The sequence below is a fragment of the Engystomops pustulosus genome, chromosome 5 (assembly GCF_040894005.1).
Source record: "Engystomops pustulosus chromosome 5, aEngPut4.maternal, whole genome shotgun sequence".
Classification (NCBI taxonomy): Eukaryota; Metazoa; Chordata; class Amphibia; order Anura; family Leptodactylidae; genus Engystomops; species Engystomops pustulosus.
The window spans coordinates 146362778-146384487 of record NC_092415.1 but is presented as its reverse complement, the minus strand read 5'-3'; the positions used below and the strand labels follow the sequence as shown (position 1 = coordinate 146384487).

At 42.9% G+C, this 21710-nt stretch overlaps 1 protein-coding gene across 2 annotated transcripts in view; it reads right to left on the bottom strand.

The window, feature by feature from the left end:
* Nucleotides 1–1098: 1098 nt before the first annotated feature.
* The window catches only part of SUGCT (succinyl-CoA:glutarate-CoA transferase), a 570063-nt gene continuing 549451 nt past the window's right edge, over nucleotides 1099–21710 (bottom strand). For both annotated transcript variants that reach the window (XM_072153331.1, XM_072153330.1), the window contains one exon: nucleotides 1099–1382. In XM_072153331.1, coding sequence (XP_072009432.1) covers nucleotides 1219–1382 — 164 coding nt within the window. In that variant the 3' untranslated portion in view covers nucleotides 1099–1218. The remainder of the gene's footprint in view (nucleotides 1383–21710) is intronic.

The window sequence follows — 21710 nt, the reverse complement described above, 5'->3', positions numbered from 1 at the left end:
AAATCCAGCAACATATTTCCTATAAGGTCAAGGAGACAAAGGCAATTGTAATTTGATTACTACAAAATTATAATGGTTTGCATTCTCAATATGGCGGATGATATTTATATACATTTGTGCCCCTTAAGTAGCGGACCGCATGTACTCTATTTTGTTACTTCACACAGAAAGGAAAACAATGATTTTGGAAACGGGGTAATTTAGAGAATTTCAATGAACCCCAACCATCGCTATCAGTCTATTTGTAACTATCATTGGGAACAGTGTTGAGCACTAGCATGTTTATCAGTCTATTAAACATGGGTACAGGATGAAGCAGGACATGCAGAATAGGATTTATGCAGATTTATTGTAAAACAATATCATTATATAAGACCTTAATAATAAGTTAACAACAGCTTTCAGCAGGATTCATTACACATTCCATAATTCATAGCAAAAAATAAATGGGCAGCAGCACTACATTTTGTTTCTGCCATTAGTAACAGGGGCTTAAGGAGGACCTGAAATTTGTGACTCTAAATTAACTACAGGCCTTTACAAACCTTTGGTTTAGGGTCTCAAATTGACGTGGATTAAAAAAAAACCAAACTTTTATACTTACCTAGATGTAAATCCACTGAGGCACATCAGAATTGCATCTGAAGATCCCTCGCCAGTGCCTACTCTTTCAAAATGCAAGAAGTGAAGCTGGAATAATGCCCATGCGCCATTGGAAATGCGCAATACCTATGGGATATGTGCAGTGAAGTCGGGGTGTACTGTGTACTGTGTTCTTAAATGCCTGCTTAAAAATCATACGGGGCAATTTGGGACCTGTGGGTGGTTTAGTGTCCTGAATTGGCATAGCTAAGCTTAGAGAATAGAATGTGAACATTTTAATTTCTCTTACGCTCTCCCTAAACGTAAAGTATGGATGCTGGTGTAAACTATGCCTAAAAATAAAATTAATTGATTACAGCTGGATAGCAAACTGTACATTGAAAATTCAATTGGATTAATAAGTGTCAACATTATCTAGTATTGTTTGTAGGTAGAAACAAAATGCAACTACAGCATAGATATAAGCTTCTAAAATAATGAGAAATGATAGTGAAATAGTTAAATGTGCTTTTTAATTGTTCATTAAAATATGGAGTAATGCTACAATTTATTTCAATCTGTCATTTGAAATGAACAAAGAAGGAATTACATACTGACGCTGTCAATGGTTTTAGGTCATTGGACCTCATTCTGAGATACTGTCTTATCTTCTATCAGTTCAGCTATATAGTTGTCCTCATATCCCAAAACACTCTTCAAGACCTCTACTGTGTGCTGTCCAATGACCGGAGGTGGCTCAGGTGCACCTATGTTGAAATTGTTGAATCTTACAGCAGGACCTATGAACATACAAAAATATATCTTTAGCTTACTGATGATAGATGTTTTTTACAATACACTCCCCAGCAAATAAGCAGTTCTGCAAGGAGCATCTAACTCCTTGCCTTTTTTTGACTGGTGAATAAAATATTTTTTTTCCCTGAGGAAGCCACACAGGAGCTTTGCGTACAATCTGATTTCCTTGGTGTGGCGTAACACTGGAAATTTTGCTGTTCCGGGTACAGAAATGTTCTTATTAACCATAGATGACTAATAACTAGTGACTTGTGTATATTTGAAAAATTCTAAAATTTATTTTGAACATAACAACTTGGTTTTAAAATAGGGCATTTTCTGGTGACACATATCCTAGATCTGTTCAGTACTATATAAATAGCAAAAGGAAAATTGCCGAGATAATCTGAAGTCTGCAGAAAGCCTTGGAATTAGATATATTTCCCGATTTAATCTTACATATAGTACAGCACATTATTTTTTTTTTAGTTTAAAACCTTGAATGTTGTTTGTTTGTGCACTAACTTCCATGGGATTTTGCGCACTTGAACTGATGGCTTTGAGGTTATATGAAACAAGCTTAAATATATTCCTGTGACATTTTAGGTAAACAGAGCCAAACCAAAGCATCAGGCCTCAGAGTTAACTATTTCAGAAAATGTCCTTGGAAACCATTTTGTGGTGTGTTTAATTAAGACACAAATCAAACAGTTTCTGAGGTGATGCAGTACTTATCCATAGTGGACTACCATGATAGCAAAAGTAAAACAGATGAACTGTGATTTAAGAAATCAATTACAGTTACACCAAAGCACCTTGTGCAGCACGCCATAAAGTTTTCTGGTTCGCAAATACTGAATGATCCATAGTAATCTAAGTGCAGGTAAGGAATAACAGTTACACATCTATGGATAAATTAAGCACCATGTTATAAATTATGTTTTACACATATTTGCTTCAATTCAACAAAATACTGAATGTGTTGTTTCTGCGGCCTAAGTAATGCTGCATGATAAACAGAGTGCACCTTTGTAAAGCACCCGAGACAGCAAAGCTATAACAGAACGAAAGCTGCTGTGGTTTCTGCAAAATATGTTTTACAGTCATACCAAGGCATAAAACAACGTTGTTAGTAAGAACCCCCATGATAGAGCCCATTCCCTGAAGTCATGAATACTGTTGATGCAATCAAGAATAAGCCCTGTTATAGTGAAAGGCCTCTCTTTTATATTACAAAAACAACTTGCATTTCAAACATTTAATTGGAAGGCAGATGTTGTTAAATTTTTACTTTTTAAGCAACCTCTCTCTTTAAACTACTTTCGTTTAGGCTGCTAGAGCCAGAATAAACTGATTTACCTTGAAAAATATTTCATTTTTGCTCTAAACGTTTGATAGAAGTGACGTACGTAATATCTACAGTCTGTGCTAGAATTAATATCAAATAATTAGCAAATAATTTGGCCCAAATGTTAATGCAAAATGAACAAAAGTAATGTGACTTTTTACATAAAAAGGAAAGAAAAATAGATGAACAAAGGTAAAGGACAAAGGCACTTCCATAGTAAAAAAAAAAAAAAATATTACAGTGTTATTAAAAATTAAATATAAAAGTGAGCAAAAAATTTATTAAATACTCCTTCAATTGCATCGACCCAACAGCTCACAGTAGTTATTGCATGGCAATTAATTATGAAAAGCTTATCATATAAGACACATAGCACACCTACTAATTGGTCTTCCACTCACTGAACGCTCTCCTCTCCTATCTACTCTTAATGCAGCTGCCAGGCTTGTCTTGTTCTCCTCCCATCTGCTATCCAGCAACCTCCAGACACCATGCTTCAGGCTTTGCTGCAGTTCTATTGACCTTGAACTTTGTATATAAGATAGGGGCTTGTCAGGCTCTTGGGGTAGTGGATCCACTGGACCAATGTGGATGATGACGTAAGCCAACACCTGGGACTGGAATCTAAGTGGCACCCGGTTTTCACCAGAGCCCGCCGCAACAGGTTGGACTTGCTGTAGCATTATACCACCTGGTCATTCCACAGGTGCGACTTTGTCCACGGTGGCAGCCAAGGTGAGGTACAAAAATGTTAGGCAGAATCGTAGTCAGGGACAGGCAGGAGGTCAGGACAGGATGCAAGGGAACGGAGTTGAGGGCGTAGCAATAGGTCAAGGCAGGCAGCAGAGGAGCCTAGTCAGGAACGGAATCGAGGTCACAACGGGAAATCAGGATAATCGCAAAGGGCATGGAACAAAGCTTTCTCTTAGGAATAGGAGTACAAAGATCCAGCAGGGGCACAGGAAGGGGCTGGAAATTTATCAGGGAAGGCGGCTGGCCAGTGCCGATTACCGGCACGATGGCCCTTTAAATCTTAGCGAGCCGGGGCACGCAGGAGCCGCAGAGCACGCCGCTGGAGCTGAGAGAGGTGAGTTACCTTGCAGGGAGGAACCGGAGGCACCAGGAGGAACATGGGTGCACCTGCCCAGGGCCACCCATTCCTATGACACGACTGATGGCTGGTTCAAGCAGCAGCAACTCTATTAATTATATTATATTGTTCTTTTGCCTTATAAAGAATCACTGGAGCATTATACAAGCTTTTTACCTCTTCTGTCCCCCCTTCATCCTCATAGATTGTAAGATCTTGCAAGCAGGACCCTCACTCCTTTTGTTACAGATGAAGGTTTGTGGTCCGTCATGTTTTATTTTATTAGTATATTTCCCCTATCATATGTAAAGCGCTATGGAATATCATGTTGCTATTTAAATAAAGATTATTATTATAGTTACAAAAGCTATATTGTACAAAGCCTTATAACCCATAATATGATCACATCCAATAAATAGGAGCAACCTACAGTCCATACTCGAAAGACAATAAACTATTAGTAGAAGAAGATATCACAGAATCCTGATATTTTGGAAGAGAAATGTGGAGGATCTTGCACATATATACAATTATTCTGTACACAAGCATTAACACTATGGGGCACATTTACTTAACCAGTCCTGTCACAATGCCCGATCCGGACGAAGATGAAGTCCGGCGCGATTCGCCAACATCGTGCGCCCAAGATCCTGCATCTGTCGCTTCCCCTGCTGAGGTCCGCTGGGGTTCACCTTCTTCTTCCGGGTGCTTGTAAGTGCGTGTCTTGCGACACAATTTTCGATGTTAAATCCTGTGTGTTGTCCGAATCCGTCGGATTGTTCGACGGCTCGTCCCTCGATTTGTGTCGCGTGAAAGTTGGCACTGATGCGCCATAATCCGATTGCGTGCGCCAAAAAACCCCGGTTAAATGCGGCGCTAATCGGAAATCATAGGGAAACCCGTCGAAAATGTGCTCTGCGGACCCTTAGTAAATGAGCCCCTATGTCTTCTGTGATGTTTTTCTGACAGAGAAGACATATAAAAATCCCATTTGGACAAACAAGGACCTGGGGGGCAGAGCGTGAACGCCCTTGTCTGGCCCGCTGCATTTACTATAATCTCTGCAGAAAACCCAGTAGATCCTATAGCTGGATCCTCCTCCAGGATAGACCTGGTCTAAACTGGTCTGACCTCATGGAGATTGCTTCTATTAAAAACACTAGTCTTAATAAATTTGGTCTACACTTCATACGACTTGACAGGTCGGTGGTCACTTTGTATTGTGGTTGGAACAAGACATATCAGAAAAGATTCAGATTTAGTGCCCACAAATGCTCCAAAAGCTCAATGAAAAATTTTACCTAAAAAAGGGCATGGTGACCCTGCGATCAATATCCCAGGTCCCAAATGCACCCATGTGCCTTCCTGTGCCCCTGGAGCCAGCCTGCATGCTCACTCACCTTTCCTGGCTCCAGTGGTGGTCTGGCACCCAAGCTCCCATCTTCTAGGACAAGCACACGCCAGCTCTGTAAGATTTACAGGGCCAGTGTTCCGATAACTGCCACTGGCCGGCCGCCTGCCCTCATAAACTCCTGCCCCTTCCTGTGTTCCCTGCTGGGTCTTTGTGCCTCATAGCCTAAGAGAAAGCTTACTCCCTATGCCTTGCGACTGTTTGCTGAATTTCTATTGTGACCCCGGTTTCGTTCCCGACTCTGCTCCTTCACTGCCTGCCTTGACCTTTTGCCTTGCTCCTATCCTGTGCCGCCTGTCCTGACCTGCTTGTCCCCAGCCACGACACTGTCTCACGATTCTGTACTTCACCTTGGCCGCCACCACAGATAAAGCTGCGCCTTGCCACAGCAAGTCCAACCCACTTTGTGGTAAGCTCTGGTAAAAAACCAGATGCCACTTAGATTCCACTCCCAAGTGTCATCTTAGGTCTTTGTCTGCAGTGGTACAAAGGATCCACTATGACTGATCCTGACAGCACCACATAGTAATTAAATAAAGTAATCTCAAGTCCTATTCTTTGTCATATACAGAAAATCAAAATGAAAAAGACAATGTGCGAGCTACAAAAATATACAAACTTTATTGCAAAAAAAAAAAAAACATACCAACATACAAATATATTAAAAAGAAAATAGAAATAGGCATACAAATAATGCCACCAAAAATGTGGTTCAAAACCAATATGGACGCAGATACCACCTCCCCCTACAAAAGGTATATACAATATTGCCAACAGTGTAGGTAAATAAATAAATCACAGGTAAACATCTACATAATATATCCTAGTGCATACTGTTATAAAGTTGGAGCAATGGAGGGTAAGGAAGGGGGAAGAGGAGGGATAGGTAGCAGTCCATACACGTATCACTGCTCTACTGGCAGCTTCCTTTAGTGGGAAGACAAAATACCTGAACTAAATAGAAATTGGCTCCCTGGCATCTGGTTCTGGTTTCTACATGAAGGGGCTTAGACCTCAAAAACATGGCAGTTTTCACCAATCTGTGCATGAATGTGCAGGTGCCATGAGCCAGCCAGTGCAATCTTTGAGCTTATAAAATTTGTTTAATTAAAATGAATACTATTTCCGTTTCTCTATAAAATGAATACTATTTCCGTTTCTCTAAAAATGAATACTATTTCCGTTTCTCTATAAACCGTTTCATCGAGAAACAAAATAAAAACATTTTAACAGATAGCAATTTCTAATACCATTATTGGCCCATACCACCTTGTATCCCAATTTTACTAAAGAAGAATCAGACACTTTCCCCTAAACACAAAACAATGCCTAAAAAGGGTATTTTGGAAGCATTAAATTGTTGTATAAATTGATACATATGGTCACAGATGATGCTTAGAATTCAACCATACAGGGGGGCGTGGCTGGAGCCTGACCGAGATGGCCGCACATTAAAAGAGCTCTGCAGCCCCGGTGCCGATATAACCCCAAAGGAGGGGTTCTACCCTGGCCACTAAGCCCAAAAGGACCCCCAGAAGGGGAAAGAAGCCACCAGGACCACAAAAAGGAAAAAAAGTGGGTGAAACACCGCTCACCCGGTTCCTTTTGCGCGCCGCAGACAGCTCCGGAGCAGGACCACGTGTCAGGCGGAGGTCCGGCACCACACACGCCGCGGACCAGCACCCGGAGGAACCGACCAATATGCCTCCGAAGCCGACGGCAAATAAGCGCGGAGCGGCGGTGTCCTCCGCTCCACCGCCCGCACATAAGGGCCGCAGCGCGCCCGAGGAAGCTTCCCGGAATGCGCCGAGCCGACATCTTGGCGCCCAGCCAGCAGGGCAGCGCGGCTCCCCTGAGGCGCAGCAGCGCCAGAAAACAGCAGAGAGCCCGCAGCAGCGTGATTTGGGCGCATGCCAGCGCCACAATGGAAGGGGGGACCCCCCTCAACCTAAAGGTACTGTTTCACCTCCAGCACAGTCCCCAGATCACAACTGCAGCCAGAGGTTGCCAGGCGGAGAGGAAGAGGACGGGGTTAGAAGATCCTCTGGGGATCCCCTGCTAAGATCCCCCCACTTACCGCTACCAGGAGAATTCATCCCCGGTTTCCCATATGTCCCCAGAACACAAGGGATGGAAGACGAGTTAGGTGCTACCCCCACTCTCGCCCGCTATGCTGCACCTTCTCCAGAGTGGGCGTCTTCACCTGAGCAATATAGTAGGGACACTATGCCAGATAAGAGACCATCGACATCAGAACCACCCTGGCACGCTCACCTCCAGAATCTGCCTACTAAAGAGGACTTTAAATCTTTAATTGCCGAAGTCAAAGAGGCATTCAAGTCTGAAATTTCGGAGATACGGCGTGATATTCAGGGTATGACACAAAAGATTGATAACTTAGAAGCTGAACAAGTAGACTCAAGGCGCCAGATTACGCAGACGCAACATGCAGTCCATTCTCACTCTGTCGCAATGCAGGACATGGCCAGGCACCTGGAGGATCTCGACAACAGAGGCAGGCGCAACAATATTCGGGTGCGGGGTCTATCGGAAGTGGAGGGTAAAGAGGATGTTCGGAATACGCTACAAGCTCTCTTTTCAACATTATTAGGAGAACCGGACACACAGGTGAAGCTCGACAGAGCTCATAGAGCATTGAGGCCTAAAGTGGCGGGGGCGAATCCGAGAGACATCATTTGTTGTGTGCACGACTTTGAGGTAAAGGAACGTCTCATGCTGGCGGCGAGAAAGAAGAAGAACTTGGTCTTCAATGGGGATGCTATACAGCTCTACCAGGATCTTTCGGGGATCACCCTTCAAAAGAGGCGGATCTTACGACCATTACTAGATATCCTGCGCGAGAACGACATATCCTATCGTTGGAATTTCCCCTTTGCCCTGTCTGCCACCAAAGATGGAATAACGGCAACGCTTTCAGTAATGGAGGAACTGCAGGAATTCTGCGCCATCTGGAACATCCCGACCCCACGATTGGAAGATTGGGGGAGTCTCCCCCCTCAACTGCGCCAATCGCAAAACAAGAACCAACCGCAACAAAAGAGAAGACGACCACGAACCAGAGCCCTGTCTCAGGACTCTTATGAATAGAAGAGAATGCTCGCTGAATACATATCCTTTGTGGTTCTTGCATCTGAGGGTCTGATGAGGGTCCTATGTTAGCTTATGTTTGCTTATGTTACCCTATGTTTGCATATATTAGGGGTATCTATCCCCTCCTTAGTTATATAGGTAGTAATGTGCATTTAGGCACCGGGGTTAATCTCTGGATAGATAGTAGTATTTTTTACATTTTCAAATTTTGTGTGATATTATAATTGAAGTATTTCCCCCCTTCAAAAGGGTTCCATTGCCACGTTATCCCCTAACTGGTGGGTCTCTGCTGGATCTCACCCTCTGGCCCTGACCAAGGGTTTATACGGGAGGTGGTGATTCCAGACCAGCCGACTATACTTCCGGCTGACCGGCTGAGTAGACCTACACCAGGGTCAGGAGGTTTCTCCTCCCCTTGGTTATACAACTAGGAGTTTATCCTTGGTTTTTTTTTTTATTACTTCCTTATTACTTTTTGACTTGTTTCTTATTTGTTTTAATTGTTTGTCTTGTGGTGTGTAAGTTTTGTCCCCCCATTGTCGAACCCCCGTGTCTTCCCCCCCCTACTGACATATTAGGCCTACACACACGGGTACTCTCCTCCACTCCCATACCAGAGTCTTATTGTGTAAGCTACACATAACTCGTGTAACCCCCTCCCCCCCCTAGGACCAGTTTTACTGCATATTACATAGAGGCGTACCGGACACCTTGGTCGGGAACTTTGCCTGGCTCATCCATCATGGTCCAGCTATTGACACTAAATGTAAAAGGGCTCAACTCGGCCCGGAAACGCCGACTTACACTCAACGAGCTTAAGAGAAGTAGGGCAGATGTAGTGTTCTTGCAGGAGACGCACTATGATACGACGGGGAATTTTAACTTTGCTAAGCATCTTTACCCAGTATCCTATATGGCGTCCACCGAGAATAAAAAAGCGGGAGTGGCGATCCTATTTTCAGCCTCATGTCCCATAGTACCTGACATTGTGACATCAGATCCCATGGGTCGCTTCATTATTGTGCAGGGTAAAATGTTCGGCTCGCCGGTGCTCTTATGCAATATATATGCCCCCAACTCATCGCAGGTCCGTTTCATCACCAAAGTCCTGAATAAAATAGCTAAACTCCCAGCGGCACCTTTACTGATAGGAGGGGACTTTAACGTTATTTTCTCAGAAAACATGGACCGGCTGGCAGTCAACCTCTCCCCTGCCAATAGATCGCAAAGCACTACCTCAGCGGCTTTTCGCAGAGTCATCAGGAGATTTGCTCTGTTTGACTTATGGAGAGTGGGCAACCCAGGGGACCGTTCTTTTACCTTTTATTCTGCCCCACATGGCACCCATACCCGTATAGACTACTGGTTTGGAGATATACAATTCCTGCGAATGATGCATACTGCAGAGGTGGGAGACATATCGTGGTCAGATCACGCACCAGTTTTATTACGACTTAATGAAGGCCTATCTACAACTAGGGTATGTCACTGGCGCCTCAATGAATCCCTTCTTAAAAAAACTCTGATTCAGGAGGAGTTGACTGGAGCACTGAGGGAATATTTCCAGTTTAATGAGGATTCCATCCCTTCTGTCCCTATAATGTGGGAGGCACACAAAGCGGTTTTCCGCGGTCATTGTATAGAACAGGGAGCTAGACTAAAAAGAAATAGGGCCCATCTAGAAAAGGAGTTAAGAAAACAGATAGCCAAACAGGAGGCAGCCTTGTTAGCTAATCCGACTAGGAGGAGACTCCAACAGTTAATTGAGGTTAGGGAACAGCTGCGAGAGGTCCAGACGCAAGCAGTAGAGAAATTGTTGGTGTTCACTAGACAAAGATACTACGAGCAAGCAAACAAACATCACTCTCTTCTGGCAAAACAACTAAGGGAGAAGAGGGAACACCAAACCCCCCATATTATACGGGATTCTGGGGGGAATTTACTACATGACCCGAGAGCGATCGCCTCTTGCTTCCAAGAATTTTACTCAAAATTATACTCCCTACCAAATACCCTGCCCCGGGACGAGACCCTTAGGAAAAAATCGCTAGTAGATTTTTTGAATTCTTGCTCCATTCCTGGAATCCCCTCGGAGGCTATAGAGACACTCGGTTCAGAGTTCACATCGGAAGAGATTGAGGAGGTCATTAAGGGAATGCCCAATGGAAAATCCCCAGGTCCAGATGGACTTACGTATCTTTATTATCAAACCTTCTCCCCTGTGTTGCTGCCACATATGACGAAAGTGTTTAATGCATTCCTGCAAGGCGCACCTATGCCTACAACCTTTACTCATTCTTACATTACTCTTATTCCCAAACCCGGGAGAGATGCAACTGACTGCGCCAACTATAGGCCGATTGCATTACTGAACGCAGATTTAAAAATTTTTACAAAACTGCTGGCCAATCGTTTGATACAGTGGATCCCTCAAGTAATCCATAAAGATCAGGTAGGCTTTGTACCGGGACGGCAAGGTGGTGACAACACGAGGAGAACAATTGACCTCATAGATGTGGTCAATAAACAAAAAGACCAAGCTCTGATCCTTAGCCTAGACGCTGAGAAGGCGTTTGATCGCCTTAGTTGGCCCTTCATGTTCCAAGTACTTGAGCACGTGGGAATAAGGGGTCCCTTCCTGCAGGCCTTGAGGGGACTATATTCAAACCCCACAGCTGAAATTAAGCTCCCACATGCGTCCTCCCCACCTCTGCAGATAAGGAACGGCACCCGACAAGGTTGTCCACTTTCTCCTCTCCTGTTCATACTTTGTATTGAGCCTTTGGCATCCATCATCCGACAAGACCCTAATATCCATGGTATTATGGTCAGAGACAAGGAATTCAAACTGTCTTTATTTGCGGATGATATCCTACTAACGATAACTCAACCTTTAATCTCTCTACCCAACTTACAGGCACGGTTGCAGCAGTATGGCCGCCTTTCCGGCTATAAAGTAAATACCTCAAAAACGGAGGCCTTGCCCCTTAACCTTGACCAACCCCTGGTAGATCAACTGAAGGCCGCGTTTAGATATAACTGGAAAGCAGATGCTATAAAGTATCTGGGGATACTACTGACCCCCTCTTATAATACGCTTTATGCGCAGAACTTCCCCAGTAGTTTTCGGGAAATAAGGACTCTACTTGACAATTGGAATAGCCTCCCCCTCTCCCTTTTTGGTAGAATAGCGGCGGTCAAAATGACCATCCTACCCAAGCTGCTTTATCTTTTTGAAACCCTGCCAGTCCCTGTCCCGCTGGGCGTTCTGAGGGCCCTGCAAGCATCCATAGTGCACTTTATTTGGGCAAAAAAAAGACATAGAATCTCCAGGACTGTCCTAGTCGCTCACAAGTCTAAGGGGGGCCTATCGGTACCGGATATCACCAGATACTACTGGGCAACACATCTGCGGCGCATTCCAGCATGGTCCACCTTGCTGGCATTCTCCAAATGGATGGAGATAGAGAAACTGTGGTTGGCCCCTTTCCATCCCAATTCTTACCTCTGGCCCAAAGAAGCACCTGCGCTGCCTGACTCCCAACTAGGCCCCATCTCTTTCACGATTAAACTGTGGAGAGCTTGTCTGGCTAGATTCCCATTGGTTTCTAAATGCTCTCCCATGCAATCTTTCTTACACACCCCCCTTATGCAACAGGCAGGAGTCGGGCAGGAAACTAAACCTTGGCACGAGAAGGGGTTGTTTAGGTTTGCAGACATTGTGGACTATCGAGACAGGAAGATTTTGCCTTTTGCAGCTTTGCAGGATAAATTCCATCTCCCGCACGCTGCAAATTTTCATTACATACGAATTAGGCACCTTCTACAGGCTTTGAACAGCACTGAAACGGTTTCGGCACCCACTACATTTGAACACATCTGCAAAACCGCCACCCACACTTCGGGTCTCATATCCGACATTTACATGATCCTACTACACCCGAAAGCAGATGAACCTATGACGCACCCATACATGGCCAAATGGGAGAGCATAGTGGGGAGCCCAATTTCTCAGGATACATGGCAACTAATCTGGAACAGAGCGGCTAAGACCTCCTTGTGTGCTACACACAAGGAGAATCAGTATAAATTGATGTTGCAATGGTATCATACCCCATCCGTGCTACACAGGCTCTTTCCCGATACGCCGGATACATGCTGGCGATGTGGCTCGACTGGGGGCTCTCTTCAGCACATCTATTGGACATGCCCATTGTTGCAGCCCTTTTGGCAGGAGGTCAAGTCTCTCCTCAAGGAGGTCGTAGCAGTAGACATTCCACTCTCCCCACTGTACTACCTGCTGAACGTCTCCCCCCAACCCATGGCTAAGACGGTTACGAAATTGAGTCTGCACATACTTACAGCGGCAAGGTGCTTGATAGCACAATTCTGGAAAAGACAGGCCCCCCCCTCCCGAATGGACCTCCTCTCTAGAGTGAGGGAAACACGTAGTATGGAGTATCTGACTGCCTCTTTGAACAATCGTATCCCACTATTTGACAAGACCTGGGAACGGTGGGACCGATACTGGTTGGAGGAGCGAGCGGGAGGTGAAGAGTGATGTGGTCCTCCCCTTTTGTTTTTACCCAATTGTTACCTGTCGTGGTGAGTGCGTATGACTGTCCTTTGTTGATATCCCCCTCCCCCCCAAACCCACCTCAACCGATTAGGCGTAAGACTGAGGCCATACTGAGCAAGTGTGTAAACACAAGGAAACACTGTATGGTCAGGCCTAGTGTCCTGATACACAAATGGATGATATAGGCTGTTACTGTATATTGAAACACAACTTGTCTTTCGGTTGTACTGTTATTTGAAATACTTTATTGTAAAATATGCACCTATTAGCTTTGATGTTAAATTTATTTGGAAAAACGACAATAAAAATACAATTATAAAAAAAAAAAAGAATTCAACCATACAAATCTAGTAAATTATGTTACTATTACCTTTTCAGGAAAACATTCATTTGGAAGATCCGAACTGTATAGCTGAAAAACAATGCATTGTTCAGCATACAAGCGGCCGTATTGTACGCCCAGCTGTTTGGAGCAGTCTGGTGTAATGTAGCCATGAGGTGGTTCTGGAAAAGCTTACTAGCGCAATAGCAGTTTAGAAGTCAAGTACATAATTGTACAAGTAGTTATCATACTTTCTTGCTTGGACAATACACATCTTTAATAATTTTAAATACCAATTTGATTGCAGACAGCCGGTAAGACATGTGGAATCAATTACATGATAGTCTTTTAAATAACACTTTTGGAGCACTATTGGAATGCTATACTCTGCAACAAGTGCCTACAAGTGTATATATTCAGATATACTAGTTATTAACCCATACAAATACTAAAGACAATTTACTTTGTAGCTTTTTTTTATAAAAGCACTTAAAAATAAACCTTTAATTTTTACCCAACCAATGTTTCAAGTCAAAGTTCTTGGATCTCAAGACAAGCCAAAATGACATGTGTGAAAAGGGGTCATTAAAGGGACTCCATAGATTTTACCCCATTAAAAATCTTAAGTAGGGTATGAAATGTCCTTTGTAGAATTGCCTCTTTTATGTGAAATATCACCCATTTGCCTATGATAAATCTCCTCCAGAGTGAAAATGAATGGAGAATCGTATTTGCCAGAAATGAGTCAGATTTAGAAACGCCTTTAGTAGCATTAACTTTAGTAGCATTAAGTTATAATTTTCAGTTTGACCATAACAGATCTCTCAAATCATTTTGGAGGAATTGTGGCCCACTCTTCAGTATATAGGTATAGGTTTGTGGACATGCATTCTGAACAGCTGTCTTCCGGAACCACATAGCATTATAATCAGGTTAAGGTAGGGACTGGATTTTTCAGCCGTTCTGTTGCAGGTATAATGATGTGCTTGGGTTTTTTGTCCGGTTGCATGATCCAATATATTGCAATTTTAACCAAAAGATATATTAAATTCAAGGGGGGCTCTGCTGTGGACATTTCTTTAAAGGTGGGATCAGCTGTGGATATGCCTTTAATGGGGGAGCCTCTGCTGTGGACATTTTATTAATGAGGGGTCTCTGCTGTGGACATTTTAGTAAAGGGGGGGTTTGCTGTGTACATATAGTGGGGGAGGCTGCTGGACATTTTATTAAAAAATAGCGGCTATATTTCCCATCCTAGGTTTATACTCCAGTCAATATGCTTTCCCAGTTTGTTTGTGGTAAAATTAGGTACAGTACGTATACTTTTTTTTTCATCATAGTGAAAAGGTCAAAGGCCAAAATGGGGAAATTATAGGTGTATGGGGGAGCTATAGAAAAAGGAGTATTATAATATCCCCTTTTCTGTAGCCCCCATCTTATATAGACAGAAAAAGTGGCAGAAAAGGGGGCAGCTGCAGCTAAGGGGACATTTTAGACAGGGGGCTGCTGAAAATGGTATACTATTATAGTGTACCAAAAGCCACTGACTCAAATTCAACTACACAGTGCTAATTATATTTATAATTTTTTAGAAAAAATTCTTTGAATATTGAATGTTACCTCAGATAAATCATAGATTTTAGAAAATGACTAGGATCCCACATGTTGTAGCGTGTTATTTAACTAATGACAGGAAGTATTTATTACATTTAGAGTAATGTTTTCTGTAGTTTTTTTTTCTGTACTTTAATTTTCTCACCTAAAAGCAGCTGAGCAAAACATCTGCCTACTATGTCTTCATCTTTCCTTATTCCGTTATTCCGGTGACACTTGGGGAACTGTACAAATGAGACTAATAGAAACCAATGACATAAGAGGAGATTCCAACTTGATAATTACCGTTTCCTCCCTGCATTACTTCAATCTCTCAGTGTTAGTAGGCATTGGGACATTTAGTACACACTTTCCAATATTGTACATTGTGTATAGTAATATTTCACCTGCTTCCATCTTATCCTTTATCTGGTCTACTCACTATGTAAACACTATAAGGCAACAGCCCTGCATGAGATGTGAAGCTCATTCATAAGATGAGCTCCTCTGGCCTCTAGCGGAATAATAACATCATACTACAACAATACACAGCTGCCACCACCACACCCTTCCTCCCGGAGAACAAGTGCCTATACTGCTTGTTTACATATGCATGCTGAGATGTAGCATCATCCACTACTTTGACTTGTAGCCAGCAAAAACATGCTACTTGTAATAAGCTGTTCCTTATCTGAACTAAAAAATGCATAGTGTACAGTATTCAATATACTTTATTTATTCATCTATATTTTTATGTGTTAATTTATTTTTAATAACTCATTTGTATTAAATTAATAGTGGCATTTTTATTAATGTGAATGGTTTATTTATAGGTTTTTTTTCTGTAATTTTTTTATTGCATTACATAGTTGCAAAAAAACGGAACGTGATAGAATAATATTTTTCTACTGTCAGCCACTACAGGAAGCTTCAGCTGTTACCTGTGTCAATGCACACAGAACACAGATCATAGGGCAGTAGGGACTGGAACAGACCCTCTTTCATATGCTGAAGCAGTGAACAGGACCTATGATGACATCAAGATAGGGGAGCCTGAGTCCAGCGATCCATTGTCTCATACCTAGCATTGTCTGCATTGTTATAGGCTTCTGTACTGATCTGCACCGTCCAAACAAGCACAGAACCATGTACAATATGTTCTGCTTTCAGGAGAACAAGAGCAGGAGTCTTACTGCTACCCAATTATGACATCTTAAAAAAATGAAGCTCCATTTAGTGACTAAAAGTTTTATTTGTTTAAAAAATAAAATGTAATTTTTCACATTTCCCAAACTGATGCCCTAAAAATCGTTCAATAAACATTAATACATGCATACATTTTATAATATTAGAGATACATGCCCCTAAATCCCTTCCTGACTGTGGGTCATCGGTGTCTGAATGTGTCTGTGTCACCTAAAAACACAGTCTTGATATTATATTAAAGCGGAGATTATTCTCTCCTCCCCTCTTAAATAATGGCATGGTTAAGGAGATATGACCGCATGAAGTTTGACACTGTCATGAAATATATATATATATATATATATATATATATACATATATTATGCTATCTGAACAGGACATGTGCAAGTAGGACGTTTATTACGATATGGCATTCGAAAACCCCAAATAAGGGTATGCTTATAGAGCATGGGTACGCAATACCCAATATTCAGTCTGGAGTGTAATGGGTTACATCTGAGTGCCATCTTTTCATTTCTGCCAAACACCAATGTGGCAACCAGCCAAAAACAACGGTGGTTACAGTTCAAAACCAGCTGGAGAGCCACATGTTGCTTACACATCTACAGCATGTTACCTAAATAGTGTTAATATTATGAAATGATGTTTAGCAGGAGAGACATTTAGCAGCTAGGATGGTCGGCAATTTAATGTTTGCTTAGTTCTGGCCTCTAAGTAACGCTGGAAATTTCCTAACCACACATGTGGCAGAAAATACATTCCTGACATCCATTTTATTCTGACAGCTTTTTATTTCAGTAAATATTTATGGACATTATCTCTTATAAAAGCAAAATGTTTCTAATATTACCCGAGCAGCCCAAGGATAGGATTTACACACAGATATCGAAACATCTGATAATAATGCAGAAACATATGGGTGATGGCATTTAATAAATGTGTTTTCACTTCATATACAAATAAATCCTTTTGTTTCTCTTTACTCCATGTTGTAAATGTTGAAGCATCTTTCTCTTCTTATCTGTCCCTAGCCCATTGGCTACAGTTAGGTTTTGTTAGCTGTATATATATCAGGATCAGTGGTAGTAGATTCTCTGGACCACCGCAGACGATGGCGTAAGCCGACACCTGGGACTGAAGTGGCACCGGTTTTTACCAGAGCCCGCTGCAAATCGGGTTGGACTTGCTGCGGCATGGTACCACCAGGTCATTCGACAGGCGCAACTTTGTCCACGGTGGCGGCCAAGACGAAGTACAGAATCAAGGTCACAATGGGAAATCAGGATAATCGCACAGGGCATCAGGAAAGCTTTCTCTAAGGCTATGAGGCACAAAGTTCAGGGAGAGGCAGGTTTATAAAGAATTCTGGAAAATGGCCAGCGCCAAGTAATGGTGCGCTGGCCCTTTTAATTTTCTGAAGCCAGCAGGGAGTGGGGGAGAGATAAGCAGCTCGAGTGCCATACTTGAGAACACAGAGGGGCAAAGTGAGCCCGCGACCAGAGATATGGGTCGTGGGAGCACCCGTGACAATATATATGTACAGGCAGTACATATAAGAATTACATACTTAAGTTTTGTATGTAATTCGGAACTTGTATATTTTATAATTGTAGCCCCAGGCAACATTTTTTTTGTCCGTGTGACAACTGGATTTTCTAAATTTTGTGCTGTCATGGGACCAAGGATTAGAATATATAGAAATATATTTATATTTTTCATATTCAAATTTCCATTCCCCACTTGACTCCCTCTAAATTAAATATTGATTTCACATTAAATAACACTAAGGCCCATATTTATCAATAGTGAAGCAAAAAGCAGTTTGTCTCACCCTGCACTTCTCGGGAAGTGTGCACCATCTTTTTTAGGTGTACATTCAACACAATTCTGTTGAGTATGTATTAAATATGTCGCAAACTCCAACTAAGCACTAACACGCCCCTTTAGGTGCACATTTTTTCTGTCTTGTCAGACACATTGCAGCCGCGACACAAAAGTGCCACAGACACTTCTTAAATACATGTGCAAGCCCCAAAGACATTCTTTTTAGTGCAAAGTACGACATAAAAGTGGCACATCCAGATTAATAGATCTGGACCTAGGTTCTTTATCGTTCACTGAAATATTAAACATTTAGTATTAAATAGAGATGAGCAAACACTCAAATGATCGAGTGCTCGTTACTCGAGTCGAACTTTTCCAGATGCTTTAGTGCTTGTATCGAATAACGAACCCCATTGAACACATTGAAAGAACGCTGAAGAACACATTGCAGATGTTTGCAGATGTTTTCACTGAAAGAACACATTGAAAGAACACAGTAAAGAACATATTGCAGATGTTTCCGTACATCTGCTAACTTATCCGAAGACACGGGTGCAGAACGGTGTTCTTCACAATAGTATGTGAAGAACAATATGTGTGAAGAACACATTGCAGATGTTTCCATACATGTTAAGGGCTACTGTTGAGGGGTTGGGAAGATTTATCTAAAATCAGGGACAAAGTCTCTAATGTGGTGTCCCAAGTTAGGTCCCTGGAGCGAGAGACTAAAAGCTTGAAGAAGGACGTGGGAGGACTGTCTTAGGCACAGGTATCTCTCAAGGATAAACTGATTGACCTGGAAGACCGCTCTAGGCGCTCTAACACCCGGATCATCGGTCTCCCAGAGGACCTAGGGAATAACTCTCTTGATGCTTGGATACAAGCCTGGCTCTTGGAACTTATGGGGGCAGATGGTCTCTCCCCACTGTTCATGGTGGAGAGGGCCCATCAAGTCCCGACCAAGCCTCCTATCGCCGGCGCCCCTCCTCGAGTAATTCTGGCAAAAATTCTCTGCTCCCAGAACCGAGATAAAGTCATAAGATTTTCGCGTTCTAGACAAGATATTACTTATAATGGGGTTAAGATCTTTATATTTCCAGATTATTCGGTAGCTACACAGCAAAATGAGTAAAATTTAAGGATGTAAAACAACGTATGAAGGAAGCCGGTTTGAAGTTCTCATTACTGTACCCAGCCAAGTTAAGGGTGGTCTTTAATGGAAGGGTGGTTTGTGGGGGAGGGTGGGAAGCAGGGGGCAGGGAGGAGGAAGAGAGTATATTAGTTGTCTTTTTCTTTTCTCTCTTTTTTTCTCTTTTTAGAATATGTCAATCAGAATTTTTTTTTGGAATATAAGAGGGCTTAATAACTGGCGCAAATGCTGTATAGTCAATGATATTACGGTTCGGCATCTCCCGGGTATTATTTTTTTGGTTGAGACGCATCTCACCCCGGATTCCACTTACCTATTGGATCGGAGATGGGCCTCTTTGTCGTTTCATTCTTGTGGTTCCGCATTCTCCAGGGGAGTCTCTGTGTTGGTCCATAATAAAGTGGACATTAAAATCCTTACCCAGTGGGCGGACAAAAAAGGCCGATTTGTCTTCCTATTTTGTTGCTTATATAGAGTCCCGTGTATTCTTGCATTTATCTATGTCCCGCCCCCCTTCTCTTTCGAGGTTTTGAATTCTTTAATTCAGTTTGCCTCTGATAGGGGCGATATTCCGATATTGATAGTGGGGGATTTTAATGCAGTGTTTGACTCCGCTATGGATAGATGTAAGCTGGGAATTCCTCGGGGTTGTCCAGGTAGGGGTACCCCAGGATTTTGTGATACATGGCAGTTCAAAGATGTATGGCGTATCAACTATCAGGACAAACCAGCTTTTCCTGCTTTAGCCGTACCCACTCCACGTTGTCCAGGATCGATCTATGTTTAGCCAATGACGGTTTTATTTGTTACATCTCAAAAATGAAGTATGAATCCATCTTAGTTTCAGATCATGCTCCTATCTCCATATCTTTAGATTGGAGAAAAGGCAAAGGTTGGTTAATGGGGGGTTCTTCCAATTAAACCCTCATTGGCTCTCGATCCTGGACAGCGCGGAAAAGATTTATGGTTTGATTCAGGAATACTGAGATCATAATACTAAAAGTGGGGATCCGAGGCTGATCTGGGACTGATTTCTCAGAAATAAAATGGAAAAAAAAGGAATTCAGGAAGAAGGAAACAAATTTAAAGAAGGCCTTAGATCTCAGACAGCAGGAATGGGCATCCTGTCACACTGAGTCAAACAGTGACTGTTTTATAGAAGCCAAGTGTGCTTATTACTCATATATGGAGGAGAAGGCCCAACATAAAATCCTATTCTCAGGTCAAAAACACTATACAGAGCGGGGCAAACCAGGCAAGCTCCTGGCAAATATGCTAAAAAAGGGCAATAATAATAAGGGAATCCATACAGTTGTTAATCTGGGCGGAAACCTTGTACAAGATCAAGGGGAAATCCTAGACAGCTTTAGGTCTTTTTACCAGTTCCTATATCAATCCGAGGCAGAATTCACGGACACTCAACTAGATCAATATTTGGATTTGGTATCAATCCCGAGTCTGTCTGAGGAACAGAGGGCTCTGCTGAATACCCCAATCACTGCTGTGGAAATTTATGACACCATTAATAAGCTGTCCAGGGACTCTGCTCCGGGTTTAGATGGCCTGCCCTTTGACTTCTATGAAAAACACTCTAAAGTCTTAGTCCCAATCCTGGTAAAGGTGTTCGCCGCTATATGCAAGGTGGGGGCCGTATCCGCCTCCATCTCGGAGGCATCTATAGTGTTGATTCTAAAAAAAAGAGAAAAATGAAATCGAGACGGGCTTGTACAGGCCCATCTCGTTGTTAAATACAGACGTAAAAATTCTAGCCAAAATCCTTCCGGTCCGGTTGGAAAAGGTGATTTCCCTCATTATACAACCGGACCAAACTGGGTTTATGCCTTCGAGGGGGACGGGTTTTAACCTCCACAGGATATTTACGGACATCCAGCTGGGTAGGGGATCCATCCTGTCTTTAGATGCAGTTAAGGCATTTGACAGGGTGGAGTGGCGATATCTCTGGAATGTTCTGGAGCGATTCGGGCTTGGTAGCGTATTTATCGGACTGGTTAAGTCTATGTACTACTCTCCTACAGCTAATAACCAAATTTACCCTCCAACCAAGAAGGGAAAGAAGAGACACTAATGCACATAGTTATGAATAAAAGTATTGACATAACCTTTATTAATGATACAGGGTATAATACACTTTAAAAAGAAGGACAAAAAACCATGAAGACAAATTATGTGGCCTCACAGTGGAGGGTATCCACAGATTACAGCATTGTATAGGGTGGTAAACACAAAAAGACCAAAGAAGGGGCGGTAGCATTCCAGGCTAGGTGGAGCTAATGCCTATCTATGTAGGGTATGAATGACTGGTAGCCAGAGGGACAGTGCCCGAAGTATGTGGTGCCAAGGGACTTGGCTGTAAGGCTGCCAGTGCTTACCTATTAAGTGTGGTATGCTCCACCGCCCGGGAAGCCCGCCTCCCCGACACGTGTTTCGGCTCTAGCTGAGCCTTCGTCTGGGGGTAGCGTCTTCCCGGTCCATGGCCAGTATTTAACCGATGGCCGGACCAATCAATGTGTCCGAAGGTAGTCACATGGCCGCGGTCTCGCGAGATCTGTGACGTGTCAGTCACGTGACTCCAGTCCCGCGAGATCTGTGACGTGACAGTGACACCTGGTTGCGAGTCACGTGTGTCGCGGCTCTCGGGCTCGCAGTGAGGGCACGTAAGTATTCAAGATCTGTTAAGG